Source organism: Poecilia reticulata, chromosome 15 (assembly GCF_904066995.2).
Source record: "Poecilia reticulata chromosome 15, P_reticulata-male-v2, whole genome shotgun sequence".
Classification (NCBI taxonomy): domain Eukaryota; kingdom Metazoa; phylum Chordata; class Actinopteri; order Cyprinodontiformes; family Poeciliidae; genus Poecilia; species Poecilia reticulata.
This window is the reverse complement of record NC_088844.1, coordinates 10,336,925-10,352,951: the sequence shown is the minus strand read 5'-3', so window position 1 is coordinate 10,352,951 and position 16,027 is coordinate 10,336,925. Positions and strand designations below refer to the sequence as shown.

General features: G+C 36.5%; 1 protein-coding gene across 1 annotated transcript; it reads right to left on the bottom strand.

The window, feature by feature from the left end:
• Nucleotides 1–1,283: 1,283 nt before the first annotated feature.
• Nucleotides 1,284–15,015, bottom strand: LOC103476677 (transmembrane protein 26). Its single transcript, XM_008429164.3, has 6 exons — nucleotides 14,670–15,015; nucleotides 13,289–13,385; nucleotides 12,940–13,020; nucleotides 10,660–10,868; nucleotides 10,442–10,521; nucleotides 1,284–7,416 (listed from the first exon to the last, which is right to left on the bottom strand). Exons 1-6 carry the CDS (start codon nucleotides 14,858–14,860, stop codon nucleotides 7,124–7,126), a joined length of 951 nt encoding a protein of 316 aa, XP_008427386.2. The 5' UTR covers nucleotides 14,861–15,015; the 3' UTR covers nucleotides 1,284–7,123.
• Nucleotides 15,016–16,027: the final 1,012 nt, after the last annotated feature.

Below are 16,027 nucleotides of genomic sequence, written 5' to 3'. Positions count from 1 at the left end.
GTGGTTAGGCTCACATTTACAGCAATTTCTCTCTCCAGACCCAGAGAGAGAGAGATCTGGCTCCTGGCCTTGAATAAACTGAATACTATGGATGGAGGAAGGATAATGCAACAAGAAAATCATTTGAAATCTACTGGGAAAATCTTGGGCACAAGGTCTACATACAGATAAAACTAGTCTCAGCTTCTTCCTATAAAACCAGAAATACTTTTGAGAAGCCAGTTTTATAGGATTAGGACATTATGGAATATGTAATGTGTAATTTCACAGGTGGTCCTTGGTATTTGATAGAAAAGCTATGCTGGTTTGCATAACTACAAAACCACAGACACACCAAATGCTTGTATGTTTTTTTCTTACTCTGCTAGAGATTTAAATTGGAGTGGTGAATCAGGATTTGCCTCTTTAAGATTTCTTACAAGTTGCACTGACGCTGCTCTGACTGCTTGCAACTATTCAAAAAGAGGAGCTAACCTGTAGCTTTATTGCACATTGTGAGGGAAATAATAACTTAAATGTCCATTGTTGTTAAAGTGAAATAAATTAAGCATCACGAATGCTCGACTCCAACCAGTAAATAGCTTGGTAAAGGAAATACTTGTAAATAATACTTTCTTCTAATGTGGAAATTCTTATGGCCATTTCTCTGACTGTTTTGTGAAACAATCAGCCATTATGGGTTACATTCAAGACTAAAGAGTTGATGAATTAACCTAATACAGTCCCAACAAACAAGTAGTTTGCATGTAGATGTTATACTTCGTTTATACTTCCTTCCCGGTTGCATATTTATTTAGATCTGAGTATAAAAAAATCAAAATAAAAATTGTGCAGTATTTCTATCTTATGTTGTAAATTTGCCCTTACTGTGTGCTCTTATTTATTATTTTACCTTTGTGTTAATTGTCTTGCCTTCGTCTGTCTGTCTGTTGTATTTCTCTGCTGGTAAACTTGAATTTCCCCTTCGAGGGACAATGTAGAATGTTTTTATTTATCGTCTCTATTCTATTTTCTCTATTTTTTTTTGTCTGCTCACTTTGCCTCTGTGTTTTCCTAACCGTTCGAACAAGCAGAATTACCTGTAAGCGTCTGTGTTTGGTATCTATGAAAACAAAACAACTGTTTTCAGACTTGAAGGAGAATGTGCATGTGGAAACAAGTACTACTGTTTTTTATAAGCTGCTTACCTACAATAAGACTCTGCAGAAAAAAGGAACAGTTTTTGCTTCACTGCTGTTTTAGTAATTAAATCAGTGCAATAACAAAGCAGCATGGCAATAATGCAAGGTCAAATGATCTCATATTTATTTAGAAAGAAGACATTTATTTAAGTGTGCATGGTCAGATTAATAGATATGTGACCAGAACAGATGACTAAATATAAAGCAGAGAGATAACAGGCAACATAGTGTAGAAAACTGAGGAAGCTACAAAAAATGAAATGCCCAACAAACAAAACCTTGATAAAGAGAAAGAAAATCTGACTGGTCTAATATAAAACAAAGCAACAACAACAACAACAAAAAGTAAAATACACAACGAGGTCAGGCAAGCGTAAAGAGGGTAACAATAAAGAACTGATAAGAAACACAGCAAGATATGGCAGAGTAACAGTGCAAGTAGCGCTAGAAAGAAAAAGGAAGGGCTGACGTGAAGATCATAAAACCAGATAAAGGCAACTGAGGACATCTAGTGACAATCAAAGGAAGTGCAATTTACGCAGTTCACCAAGGACAAGAAGCAAGATCGCTTTACAAAAAAAAACTTTAAATGTACAGAATAGTAACAAATCTCATCACAGAGTTTCAGCAGAATGGGTTTTATTAGGAGCTCAAGACCGTGTGGAGCACTAAGTAAAACAGAAACCATAAGACAAGTTTGTTACTGATAGATTTAAATAGCGCATCATGTTACAGATAACATATATTTTTAAAAACCAATCCATTGTTTATAACGGCTTATCCTTACAGGGTGCCGATCTCCAGCTGGCACGGGGTGAGAGGTGGCGTCCACCCTGGACAGGTCGCCAGTCCAACAGATTCATGCTTTTATTCACTCTCTAATTCAAAGAGACCAAATAACTTCAAATTCAGACTTTTGGACTTTTGGTAAAACCCATACATGCAAACTCCATTCTGGAATGGAAACCCTTGACCTTCTTGAAGCAAAGCAACAGTGCTAAAAAAATCTGCACAGACATCAAAAATGTGTGCAGGTTTAAAAAAAAATATGCTAATACATTTGTTTAAGGGTTATTTCTGTCTAAGTCAAAGCTGCTCATCGGGTTCTAGCGCACCTGCTTACAGTACTTATTCTTATCCTCAAAAATGCAGGAGTAACATGAGATTACAACAAACATGCTTCAAGGTTACGTTCAGTTTGTCTACATTCACAGTCATGTAAAGTTGAATGTTAGAGTAAAACATGGCAGCAAATGCCTTAAAACATTCAGAAATGTTTAACATAATACTTCAAGAGAATGTAATGACCTGTGTTAAATAATGAAATAAACCCTTAGAAAATACTTAATTAAAATTACAACGAAGAAAATAACACCAAAATATATATTTTTAAAAAAAAACACCAGACATGACTCTTAAACAAACCGACTTTAGTCGGTTTGTTTAAGATGTTGCTAAGATGTTGCTTCACTTAATGGTAAAAATTAAAGCTAAGCAGTACAGACATTGTTATCTAAGTCATTCTATTCTACACACAGAGTGATATGCTTGAAGCATGTATTTATGTTCATTTTAATTATTAAAAAACACTTTTTTAAAAAACCTGATTATGTAAATTGAGCAAAAAAATAAAAGAAAACATTTTTTAACAGAAATGTTCTGATGAGCCTAAATACTCATGAGAGAGACTGACAGCTGGGCTTTTTTTTTTTAGCACTTCACAAGAAGGTGAAGATAGAAAAACTGATAAAGAAGCTGCCTGTTCAGAGAGCTGCTCACATTAATGGAAAGTTGAGTGGAAAGAAAAAGTGGTTGTCATTCAGTACTGAGAGTTTCTACAATCTCCACCCAGCTGTAAGCATCACATTGAGATTCCCTTCATGGCTCAATGTAGATAAATCTAACAGTTCACCTGATCACTTGGTGAGTTCTCCTCAGATGAAGAACTTCAGTTGAACGTTTCCATGAAGGCAATATTATTCAATTTTACACGATTCATGTTTAATCCAAAAAACTGAAGCAGATTTACTGATTATTTGACATAATATGTTTCTCATATGTTGGAATTGATATCAATGCGATGTTTGCGACAAAGTTAATTTGCTTGTCTCATTCACTGTTAAGTTAAAAGTAAAATATTAACAGCATGAATTAAGAAACTAGTTAAATATTTCCATACTGAAATATTCTACATTATTTAATATGTATCTACATTCAAAAATGATTATTTTTAGGCACTTTTTCTAAGAAATTTTGTTTGATGTATACAGTAGCTGTAAACCATATTAATCAAAATGAACCAAAATAAAAGCTTCGGATAGATAGATAGATAGATAGATAGATAGATAGATAGATAGATAGATAGATAGATAGATAGATAGATAGATAGATAGATAGATAGATAGATAGATAGATAGATAGATAGATAGATAGATAGATAGATAGATAGATAGATAGATAGATAGATAGATAGATAGATAGATAGATAGATAGATCACTCTGTGTGTACTGAATTAATATAAAATATGTATTTGCCAAATTTTTTTATTAAATTGCTGGAATAGTATTTTTTAGATGCCGTCATAATTATCTACATAGAAAAATGATCAAAGATTAAAAAAATATATAATAATGTTAATAAAAATATGCCAACACATTTATTAAAAATTTTAAAACCTCTCTCTCTGTGATGACTCAACAAAAAGTACACATTATCAAAAACGTTTCAGCAAGGCATGCACTGTTGTTTTCAAGACTGAAACAATGGTTTGACTTCAGTCACTATGGGAACAAAATCACTGCTGTGTAATTAACGTACTTCACCACGCTAACATGTACTTACAGACTGAGTACACTGAGAAAAATGAATCTGTGGTGAAGTAAATTTAACATATCTCAATCTGTGAAATCAACAATAAAAATTCAAGTTAGTATCTTTACACAAATAGATGTAGCATTGAGGTCAAAAATATTTGGTCAAGATACAAGACATTGTAATATTTTCCAGAAAATAAATTGTTTAAGTGCTAAGAGCCTATCTTTTTAAGTTCATCCACACAACAAAAAACAATGTTGTTATCTTTACTGGGTTTCATTTGGTATTTCAAAACACCAAATATTACCCACAAGCCATCAGAGTTCCCAAGCACCAGGGGGCCAGCGGTATTATAAAGTACACTGATAAAAATATCCTGCTCTGTCCACTTAAAAAAAATTTGGTTAAATTAAGTTCATCTTTAACATTCAGGACATTTCCAGATGTTACTCCATTTCTGCTCCATTTGAACATTTGCACAACTGAATTCTGTGATAAAAAAATAAAATATGGAATGATAACACCATGATTTCTTAATGTATGTAGGTTAATAAAATAGTGCTGTTGTTATTTTGCTAACCTACAAACCACAGCTTTTTTTTTCTTTTACAAAGTTTAGCTTTGCGTAATCTACCTGACAAAATTAAGTTAACTTTATTTGGATTTTTTTTCACGTAAAGAAATAAGTAAGTACTTTAAACAAAGAATCTTGCTTGATCAACATCAAGAAATTATGCAAATAGTTGCCTTAATTTTTTTAAGTAGATAGAGCAGAATCATTTTTTTATCAGTGTAATATTATACAAGTATACAAGAGACATGCCGTTCCAGATTTACAAGGATGCTTTGCCCCTGGGCTGGAAACCATTTTGGTGATCTACTCCCTAAAGGAAAAATATTTTGCTAATGCATGTACAGCTAATTCTATAGACATGTTGAATGTTATTGTTTACATCCGGAAATCTCTTGCATGCCCACAATGAGGGCAAAAAGATTATTCTTTTACATCCTATATGTTAACTAAAGGAAATCTGGAGATGTAGGTATTATTAGTTTAGTGCAGTCTGCCTCAGCAAAGGGACAAATAATGTAGAAAACCCATTGAAGAACAACTAAGGAACACTGGTTTTTTTCTCCCTCCGTGCCAGCTTAGCTACACACAGACTCGTTGCCATGGCAACTGATAACAATGCCACGAATGTACCGGGATTCAAGACCAAAAACATGCAAACATTTCCCACAAAAAGAACAGAACATGCAGTCCGTTACAGTTTTATATTTTCAGGTTTCGATTTTTATTTTGCGATTATTAATGTGACTATTAAAAAGTGATCGCTGTTCCACATCTGTCAGAGTTGTTTTTTTGTTGTTGCTTTTTTTTTACTGGATCGAAGCACACCGAATTCCACTGCACAGGTTCTCAAAGTCATGCTATCTTTAATGACCTACAACCTTCTCCTTCACTAATCTTTTTATCTAGTTGTCATAGTGTTGACAATTAGTGCGTCCCTTTTTCTTTTATTTATCAACCTGAGTGAAGTTGGCCCCCCACCTTCTTCAAATCAGACAAAATTGGTTTGTGCTACATTTGTGCAGCAAAAATCTTCGTTTGTGCCCCCGTCATTCTTGAGATATAAAAAAAAAATGTTAGCTAGGGATCATCAGAGCTCAAACACTCCCCAGGCCCTGCTCAGATTTGCAAAAATAAATAAATTTGGTGTCAATCAACTCGACTACAGTTGTGGTGGTTTGTGAATGAAGGTTTAACCTTTCATTGATATCTTCAAAGTCAAAGCAGCACAAAGGAAAAATTTTGTTGTACAAAACAAGCACGAACTTAGCCAAGCTGAGTTTGTGCAAATAAATAAAAAAATAAATAAAAATAAAATAAAATAAATTTTAATGTGAGCGAGGGCAGAGGAGTGTTTGACCTCTGATGACCCCTAGAAAACATTTTTCTTAATATCTTTAGAATGATGGCGGCACAAATGAAAATTTTTGCTGCACACACCAGAACAAACGTAACCGAGTAGAATGACACCAATTTTGTTTGATTTTATGAAAGTGGGGGGGCTGGTTGACCTTTTGACCTTTAAACTTTCATTAATATCTACAAAGCAAAAGTGGCACAAAGGTCATTTTTGCTGCACAAATGTAGCACAAACGTTTGACACAAATTTTGTCTGATTTGAAGTAGGTGAAGAAGTACCTTTCCCTCTGGTATGGAGCTGCCTGTGGTGCGGGATCTTGAACCCGTGACGTCACATATTAACATGTCAACACTATGAACTGATTATACAAACCAATAATGACAGGTTTAAAAAGTCAGTGGCCAGGAGCTCCATATTATAAATTGCTAAAAAATTCATGATGTTTTAAGTACAATATCTGCAAAACATGCATTCATTAAAAAACATATAAAAAAAGAAATTGAGGCCTCCCCCCAAAAAAAGAATGGGACCCTGGGCTACTGCCACTGTAAGTCCAGTTTAAAGTTTGGCCCAGGTGACATGACTACCTCACATGTTTGGGAATGGACAGCATTTAATGATATCCCAAACTAAATTAGTTAAAGAACAGAATGGCACCCATTGTTGTGGTTGTGTGCAATTCTTCAATGTAAAAAAATGCATTGTTGAATTGCAAATATTCCTTGTATTTTTGTGATCTAGTCCAATAATAAACAACAAACACCAGTCAAGAGCAGAATAAGCTTTTGGATACTGGCAGTTTTTAATGGGTAGACTCGACTGCTTGACCCAAGAATTTGTTTTTCTGATAAATGTGGCACCACTCAAAGGGAAATAAATAAACTCTCCAAAGGTCTATGATTCATTGCCCAGAAGAAATGTTATGACCAATTATCAGTCATCCAAACAACAACGTCCTTTGATTACAAAATGAATTAGGTCAGAGTTTTTGTTCTGAACTTGTTGTTCTTTTGGATCGAGATGAAATTAAGCCTTAAATAAAGTATAAAACGGAAACATGAAAGCATACATTTACTTCTTTTCCTGCTTCACATGAAATTTTTTACCCGTTTTGTATCTTTGCATCATCTTGGGTCTGACATCTGATATTTTCCTTGTCTCTTACCCCGTCTCAGCAATGACTCATCAGAGACTCTTCAGTCTGCGCTGTCCCCCACGGGGCTGTGCACGGACAACTTAAAGTCATGGTATAAAATGTACAGCCTGTACACATTCAGGATGACAACCAGGAAGTTTTTAAAGGCAAAGAAAACAAGCATTTGGTGAAAAGTACCAAAATGTATCATGACAATGAGCCGGACCACCAGGAAGGGGCCGTCGTGGATAAACAGAATCTCCACGATGCTCCACAGGTCGGTGCTGCGATTGGACCAGAGGGAGTCTCCCTGGACGCTCTCATTGGCTGCCTCGCCGTTCATGGGCCCCACCACTGTTCAAGAAAGAATGTGTTAAAATAATGCATTGTGCTAAACCGGAAATAGCAACCAATTCAACAAACACAAGGTTGCTGTTGCGTACTTGGGCCAACCAGAGAAACCCAAACGGATGATGAGGTTGAGCCAAAGAACCCACTCAAAAGATCTTCAATCCACATCTCTATGGGAGTTTCTCTGATTTAATAGTCTAAGTTCTGACCGTCACATGACCAAATGAAAAATAGGTTCCCTAATACCTGAAATGGTATTAAAATCTAAGGAGCTAGATTTTCAATCTAAAGAAACATCTTCAGTTGATGTACTTTTAGCGAAGTTAAGATCAAAGTTCATCTTAGGTGCCTTTCTCTGAACCCAGACCCAGAACTGTCCACCAAGTGGTCCTTATTTATTTTTTCTTACATTTGTGTGTGTGTGTAGGCGTGTGAATGCGTGTGTGCGCGTGTGTGTGCGCGTGTGTGTCTGTTGTTTAAAGTTCCTGTGGGAACTGGCCTGCTACAGGCATTTCCGGTTCCTTTTAAACATTAAATTGTACAAGAGAGCCTGATGTTCACCATCAGTTTCTACGTGAGGCCTTGCTTGTACAGCTCAACAATCCTCCCACTTGTTCCTGAGTCTCTGTGTCTGTAAAAGCGAGCGGCTCGTGAACAAGCAGGCGTCCCTTTTCATCCTGTAGGACTCTGAGTGGAAATACTGTATGTTGGTTTATTCACTATCTACTCAGACGAAGAGAAGAAGAAAACAACTGAAAAGAAAGAACAAAGGAGTTTTTTTCACAGAAGTATTAGAGTATTTTTTTGTATAATTGTTGTTCCTGTCAGATAGATTATTTATCCTGAGACAGCAGAGCTTTACTCTAATCCTAAAGCATGGTGCATTAGGATGCACCATGCTCTTAACTTTAGCTTTTTAATAGGAGTAACAAAGTATCATAATGTAAACTTAACACTCACAGCACCATGGTTTTCCTAGAAAAATATTCAGATTTTATGTCATGATTTTATAGGCTGTACACTGAAGATGGTAAGAAATAAAGGCATACTTTACTTTTTTCTCAGCTGCTCTGCTATCTCCTCAGCTCTCGGCTCCCACACACCGAGCCGTCAGCTACTCACAACATTTAGCTCGTCCCACCCATTTCAAACTCTTCTCATTAACGTAAGAGTTAGTTTGAGGGCTAAATATAATAATATGATTTATCTGCTACTTTCAGTAAAAAAGCTATGAAAGCATTGCAGCCAGTTTTGCTAATTTTCTTTCACGAGTCATAGCAAAGCAGCTCAGCCAAATCAATGAAATGAACAAACAGCGGTCTGATTTTTATTCCTAATGCGTTTCATGCTATTGACAAGTGGAAGGAAATAAAATGTGTTACATGTCTTTTGCTTTGGGTATTTACATACTGGAGTTGTTGTTGTTTTTTTGTTTGTTTGTGCAGCTAGCTCCTCACTGTTGGACTAAACCGTTGTTCTAACAAAAATTCATCCTCATTTGTTTTTTAAATGGATGGCTGATTTTTTTCGTTGTTTGTTTCTTTTGCCTTTTCACATTTATATTGTTTAAATATGAAGGTTCCTCTCATGACTTATTTGAGGGAACAAATCTAGAGTTTTCCAAATTGTGGGTTAGGCTCTCCCGGGGATTTCCACCTTTGCTTAGATCATTTGTAGTCATTTAGTAACATTTCTCCTGGAAAAAAGTATAAACAGAGCAATAATTTGTCTATACATTAGCTCACATCCTCTTTCTGTCCTCAGCTCACTTCCAGTGAATTTGAGCTAAAGCCTCTCAATCTTTCTCACGTTGAGAAGTTGAAGGTAATTGTGAGGAAACTTTGAGAAGCAGTGTAGTGCTGGCGTTGAGAGGAAAATACTCCTTTTTTCTAAGGTTTTTTCTTTTAAATTGTACATTGTGATTAAGTAAAAACGATAAATATCTGTTAGCTCTGGCTGTGGGTGGCTCTGAGAGTTTGCGTAGTCTCCCGCTCTGAGTCAGGCAGTGCAAATGGAGCGGTTGTTTTCGTTGGGAGCAATTTTATTCTTCTGAAAAACAAAATGATAATTCTGACTTTAAAACTGCTGGGGTTTCTTTGGCAGCTAAAGCCGTAATTTTCAAATGACAACCTACATCGCCGTGGTCAACCTCAGCTTTCAAAAAAATGTGAGGAATAGCCGTAATTGTTGAAAGCAAGAAAAAAAGTTTTGACAGAGTCCTAGGACGAACTGTCCGCCCATGATGACTGAACACAAAAAAGCTGTGAAGCCGAGATTTTGTGGAGAGTATTTCTCTGACAATGTTTTAGAGAAATGGGTTTTGTAAGTCAACACTTTTGTGCATTTATAGGGAATTTAAGCCATAAAAAGACAAACTAAGATAAGCAGACCTAAAAACACACATTAGCGGAAGACATCTGTTAAGTTCTGTGTGTTCTTGCTACAAGAGTAAAGCCACTAATAGCTCTAATATTTTAGCATTAAAAGGGTAATGACAGATATTTCCACACTATAATGGCGCGTAATAGATCAACTTGACCGTTAATGTGGGTTTCTCCAGAAACAAACTGTTCCTGAATAAACTTGTTCCTGTTTGGATTTCTGTTTTGTTCACTCACATGTTTCTGGCTGTAACAAGTTTGGACAAAAATGATAAAACTTGTAGTCATGCTTTTCTCTACAGCTGCTGCCTCGGCTTATCGGCAAAGTGGAGATCTGAAAAACTCAGACGGTTTCCTGCTCAGAAGATAATCGGTAAACACTTAAACGCCTTCAGTGCTCTTTTTTCTGATCTGATCTGTCTGCAGCGGTTCAGGTCTCAACGTGTCTGCCTGAAAGAGCCATCATGGTTACATGACTTTATAATTTGACAGAGGCAGAGATAAGATCATATCTCCTTCTCCGTTTTGCTCCGAGGCCGAGCTTGGATGCCATGTTTTCTCTAAAAACGTTTGTTTGGAAGTTGATGTAACCGCTCAATAAGCATGGACGTAAAGATAAAAAAAAAGAAAGCCAAGTAGACACTGACCACACAGATGACAGGGGAACTGCAGCATGCTCCAAGTCCAGACACCTAAAATGACGTAGACCAGCTCACGACTGTTCTCTCTGCAAAACACAATGGATATTTAGATCACTTTAAATATAATTTAAACAGGAACCCAAACTTTTGCTGTAATATGCATGGATTGAAATGTTTCCTTTTGGGTTTTTATTTTCTTTAAAAAAAAAAAAAACAACACCCACTTTACATCGTCCAGCGTCTCACTGTTAAACTCGAGGATGTCGGCCGCCGTGCCAACAAAAATGAGCAGAAGCTGAGACAGCTGATCTCTTGTGATCCCGCCTCCTAAAGGGAGAAGCCACTTCCCTATGATGAGAAGGATGAGCAGAATCTGATGAAGAGCAAGGATCCAGCTGTCCTGGCAGAAATTTGACAACACGTCACGAAGTCTCTGGGAAAGAGAGGCACATTGAGAAACTCTCTGTGAAAGCTCGAAACGCATCTTGAGACACACATCACATGAGAACAGTTCAAACAAGAGGACCTTCACTGAGCAGTGTGAGCAGTTTAAAAAGAAGACAATTTGATTTTTAACAATATTTGACTTCTCAAAGCTGAATTTGTTTTTGGATGTTAGTGGAAGCTGCTGCCGTCTTAGTAGGACTCAGAGCGTTGTGAGCCAAGCTTCCTGTTTGCTGTGCTTCTAAGATGAAGAGGTAGACCAATACCTTCTGATTTACAGATTGTAAAATGATCTTTTAACATTAACATGACATAGCTGTACTCTGGGTTAACTTAGTGGTCAGGTTTAGTTGCTTTGTGGTACTAAAACACCATCTCTGTCAAGGTAATATGTGCATTTGTATGAAAAGTTGTGAACTCTGTTGTCCCTTTTCTATGACCTAGTCTACATGTTGTTCTGAGTTTGGTTCAGTTTATTGTCCCTAAACTCCTGTTTTAGCTGTAGTTCTAATGAGTAATAATTCATTAACGTTGCATTTCTAGAAAGTCACACTAAAAATGTGACTAAATGTGATTTTAGTACTATTTCTGTGATAAAACAATCCACCAAAACTAGCCTTTTTTAACTTAAAGGGTCCACAAGTTTTAGAGTCCTATGATCCCTTTCAAATATTTGCTTTATCATGTGGTTATTTTTTTATGCATTTTTGAATTAAGTGTTTCAATTATTTCAGTTCGCTGTTCAGCTTTCTCATTGAATTCTTGTTCGGTACATTTTGTTCACACGTTTATCATTTCTGAACTTTGTTCTCAGGACTTGTTCCTACTGATATTTTAGATTTAGGATATGAAGCAGTAGGAGCTTATTTTACAAATAAGAAAAAAAAAATACCTTTAACGTTAACGGAGCAGTATAACATGTTAAAGATTGAAAATCGCCACTAGAGGAAAACCCAATACAACCTCCAGTGTGCGTCTTTTTCTTCTGTCTTCTTGGAAAGTAATTCTGGGTATGTGTGTGATTTTATATATCATTCTGAGGAATTGAAAACTAATCTGCCATAGCATTTTGAACACTTGCCAATTATTGTTCCTCCCTGTTTTACTGCCTGGAAAGTTCTGACACATCACAACATCTGGTATCAAGATGTTAACAATGACTGGGTCCTGTAGGTTGTGGGGAAAGAGAAAACTATATTAACTTTTTTAGAAGCCAGTGTTATAGCCACATTCAGGACGCTCTGCGCTGATCCTACTTGAATTTCTATCCTTCTATCTTCCTCTTCTCGAGGATGTTCCATACCATCCTCTGATTTGCATTAACCTTGCAGGTCTTTCAAATTATAGTGGTAATTTTAGAGCCACATTGGAGATGTCTTGTACCAACTATGAGTCATTTTGTAGCCATCTCATATGAGTTTGTGATTCCAGTAAGTGTTACCGACTGACTACAAGTGAAAAATGAGTTTGCAAAAAACAAACTTCCTCACAGAGTAGACATGATGTCAGCTGATTCTTGTGCCATTCAGGGAAATGCGTATCTCTAAAGTTTAACTTCCCGAAAATGTCCTTCTGTCCACCTCAGTACTAACAATTCTGGAACGAAGTTCGTCCTTTGCCAATCACGTTAGTTTGGGTATAAAATCAGATCTTTACCGGGTTTTTGAGAAAACAAAACTTAAAAAAGTTCTGACCTCACTTTGCTTAAGAAAATCTGTTATTAATGCAGAATATTTTTTGACCAGTAATAAATTGTGCATTTCGTAATTGTTTATATATAAGGTGGTTGCACAAAAAAACCCCAGTAAATATGCTACTATTTTATTTTTATTGTTATTTCCTTGTATATAATGACACGCGCCCCACATCTCTTGGAAACAGGCGGACAGTTTTTTATGATTCATATTTTTCACTTATTAAAAATCTAAATGAGGAATAAAAACATAGTTCTGAGAGTCATATTACCCATCTTAAAAACCACACTTCACTGATGGATTTTTAATATTTATTTAGGAAATCTAGTACCTCAGAAAAAATGTATGAACTATTAGTTATCTTACCTTCAAACTATCGCTTATTGTGCTGTTTTCTGATGATTCATTCTTTGGTTGCCAAATTTGTTCAAAAGACTCATAATTGCACTGCAAAAGAGGAAAGAGGCATCAGACATTGCCGGAAGGGAAAGATGTCTTGCAGCCATCTCCTGCACATCTGCCTAGATTTTTTTGGAAACACGCATCTGAAATAGTTTTTCACATGAAAAACTATTTCATGTGGAAAAAATCACTACTAGATTTAAAATAGGTAGAATAAAAATAAGGTTGAAAAGATTTTCATTACAGAAAGGGATAATGTTTTTTTCTTTTTTGACAGCTGTGCAGAAACATTGTGGTTTCTGACTTTAGCTACCTTGCTGTCCTGCTCTCTGTTCTGCTGGTGGTGGAGCTCCAGGATCCAGATAGAGGGAATGATACTGATGAGAAACAGAAAAATTGTGGGAGAAAACCTGCAAGAAAGGGAAAATCAGTTTATCGGTACTGCTCCAAACTACTGAAGCGTTTCAATATGAATGCAAATGAAGTGTGTGTGTATTTTATTAGAGATAAATGTAGATCCAAGATGAGCTGACTGGGAAGCAGCACATCAAAAGGACAATGAAGAAAATGTTCAAAAACTTGCTGTTTATAGTTCTATTTTTTCCTCATTATTTTAAGAACACCTAATATCAAACTCGCAAAAATGATTACCTTTTTTATTACTCACTCAAAAATAACCCCACATCAACCAGTTTCTTTTATGACTTGCTCAATAATTTAAGAAAGACAATACAATGATTTTTTAGTCATTTCCGACCACTTAAGCAGACAGGAAAAGAGGGTAATTTTGATCAGGTAGTGCCTTCTAAATAACTATCATGCACTCAATCTTCGGGAAACATAATAGCCAAGTTGCATAGCAACAAGATACGTTTACTCAAGTTACATTTACTTGAGTAACTTCTTCAGGGGAAGAATTAATTTTAGAAGTATTTTTACTATGCAATACTTTCTAACTTTCATCTGAGTGATTTTATAATGAGGCACTCTTACTTGAGTAAAATTTCAGGACCGTGAATAACTTCACTGAATGAAGAACGAGTGTAGTTTTAACCAAAAATTCACCAGGCACAAAACAAAAACAAAATACAATGTTATTGTTAAAGTTTTATACTGAAATACAGTGTTTTAGAAAAAATATCTATTTTTGACTCATTTTGAAATTGTTATTTTTACTAATCAATTTCATTTTGGTTCGTCTGATGTAATTTTTAAATATTAAATGATGTTTTGATTAGTCAGTGCTTCAACAGCCCTTTTTTACCAAATACATGTTAACTCTAATTTGAGAAATTTCTTGGACAGCTACTTTTTACTTTTACTTGAGTAACAGAATATGTTGAAGTATTTCCACTCATACTTGAGTACTATTTTTTGGTTACTCTACCCATCTCAGCATGACAGGAAATTAAATCAGATAACAAATATGTCTCCATGATTGCTGGTTTCAGGAGTGTGATTTCCTGTCCCACCCGGACCCTACTGTCCCAGGACAATTACAGCAGTGGGGCAAGCAGGATGCAAAGGGGTGGAGGACTGCACATTATTATTATTATTAGACTGCATATTTGCACGTTATAATACTATTGATGTGCAACATGATCAGTTCTGCATGCATTTAAATAGCTCAGAGTGTGAACTTTACATCATAAATTTATGAAGAAACATGCACAAAAAAAAGAAGAAGAAATTACCATTTGTAATCCAGTCCTTTTCGCTTCCTCAGTGTTATTATCATTTCAACAACAAGTGGCAGAAAGAGCAACGTCAGCAGCCAGTAGTACGGATGTTTTTTGACCCATATCACCCTCCAGACCGCGACCAGTGAAAGCAGGATGAACAAAGCTCTGGTGATGATGGCACTCAGAAAGCTGAACGGACTCATGGCGCAGTCGCTGCTCCTGGAAAGTGCAGATCTCAGCCCGCTGCTGGCAGCTGTGCCCCACACCGAGAGAAGTAAAAAAAAAAAGAAGGGGAGGTTTGTTCAAACAAAGTCCCCAAACTTGTTGCTCCGCCTGCCTTCTCCCCCTTGCACCCTCCTCCTGCTCCCTACCCGCCCCCCTCGCCCCGCTCTGGGAAGCGGTCGGCTCAGATAGATGGTGAGTGATGACGTCTCAAAAAGCCCATTCACAACATTTCTCACTGTGACTTATGGGTCACATTGTGACTCCGTTGCAAACTCTTTGAGCAGAGAGCATCATCCTCCGTCTCTTTTAACAGGAAAACATGTCAGAAAAAATAGCTGACTGAAAACTGCTTTTTTGTTTGTTTTGTTTAGTTTAGTTTTTTCCTCACTTCACTCCAGGCAGTGCTGGACAAGCTTAGTGGCTCTTTTATTTCATGGCTAAAATGGCTGTTTACCCAGGGTGGCACAGCAGGACGGGCACCAAAAGTAAAACAAACTAATAGTCGTGACCCTTTCATCCAGCAGTTTTATATTAATTGAAGAAAAACATCTCTTTAAGTAGGTGAGGGAAGATGTTGGAGCTGATTTACACCTTCAGGTTTAAAATGTTTTTCTGTTGTTTTTAAAGAAGTTTAACTGCATTTGATAATATTCTGTTGCAGTTGTTTTTTGCTGCATCTTAACATTAATAGTTCATTGATTAATAATGTAATTTTTCCTACAAAAAAAAGAGGCGGAGAGAACATTTTTCATTTTTGTTAGAAGATGCATCCCAGGATGGAAGCAGAGTTTGACATAACCCTGTTTCCCCTGAAATCAACAACCACCTCCTTTGTTTTGTTCACATTCAAGAACAAATGGTTGTGTCATGTGTCACGATTGTTCTCACACCTCAACACAAAGCAGTCCGCCACATTTCTGGATTCTTGGTACAACTAACCACTGCAGAGTCATCTGAGTGTTTCCGCAGATGACAGAAGTCAGATTTGTGCTGACTTCTGTCAGCACAAATCTACAAAGCGAAAGAGAAATGGTGCGAATGCGGTACCCTGAGGTGCTCCTGCGCTGCTGACCAGCTGATTAGACACATAGTTCTTCGGTCTCACAAACTGTGCTCTGTTTGTCAGGTAGTCGTATTGAGGCCTC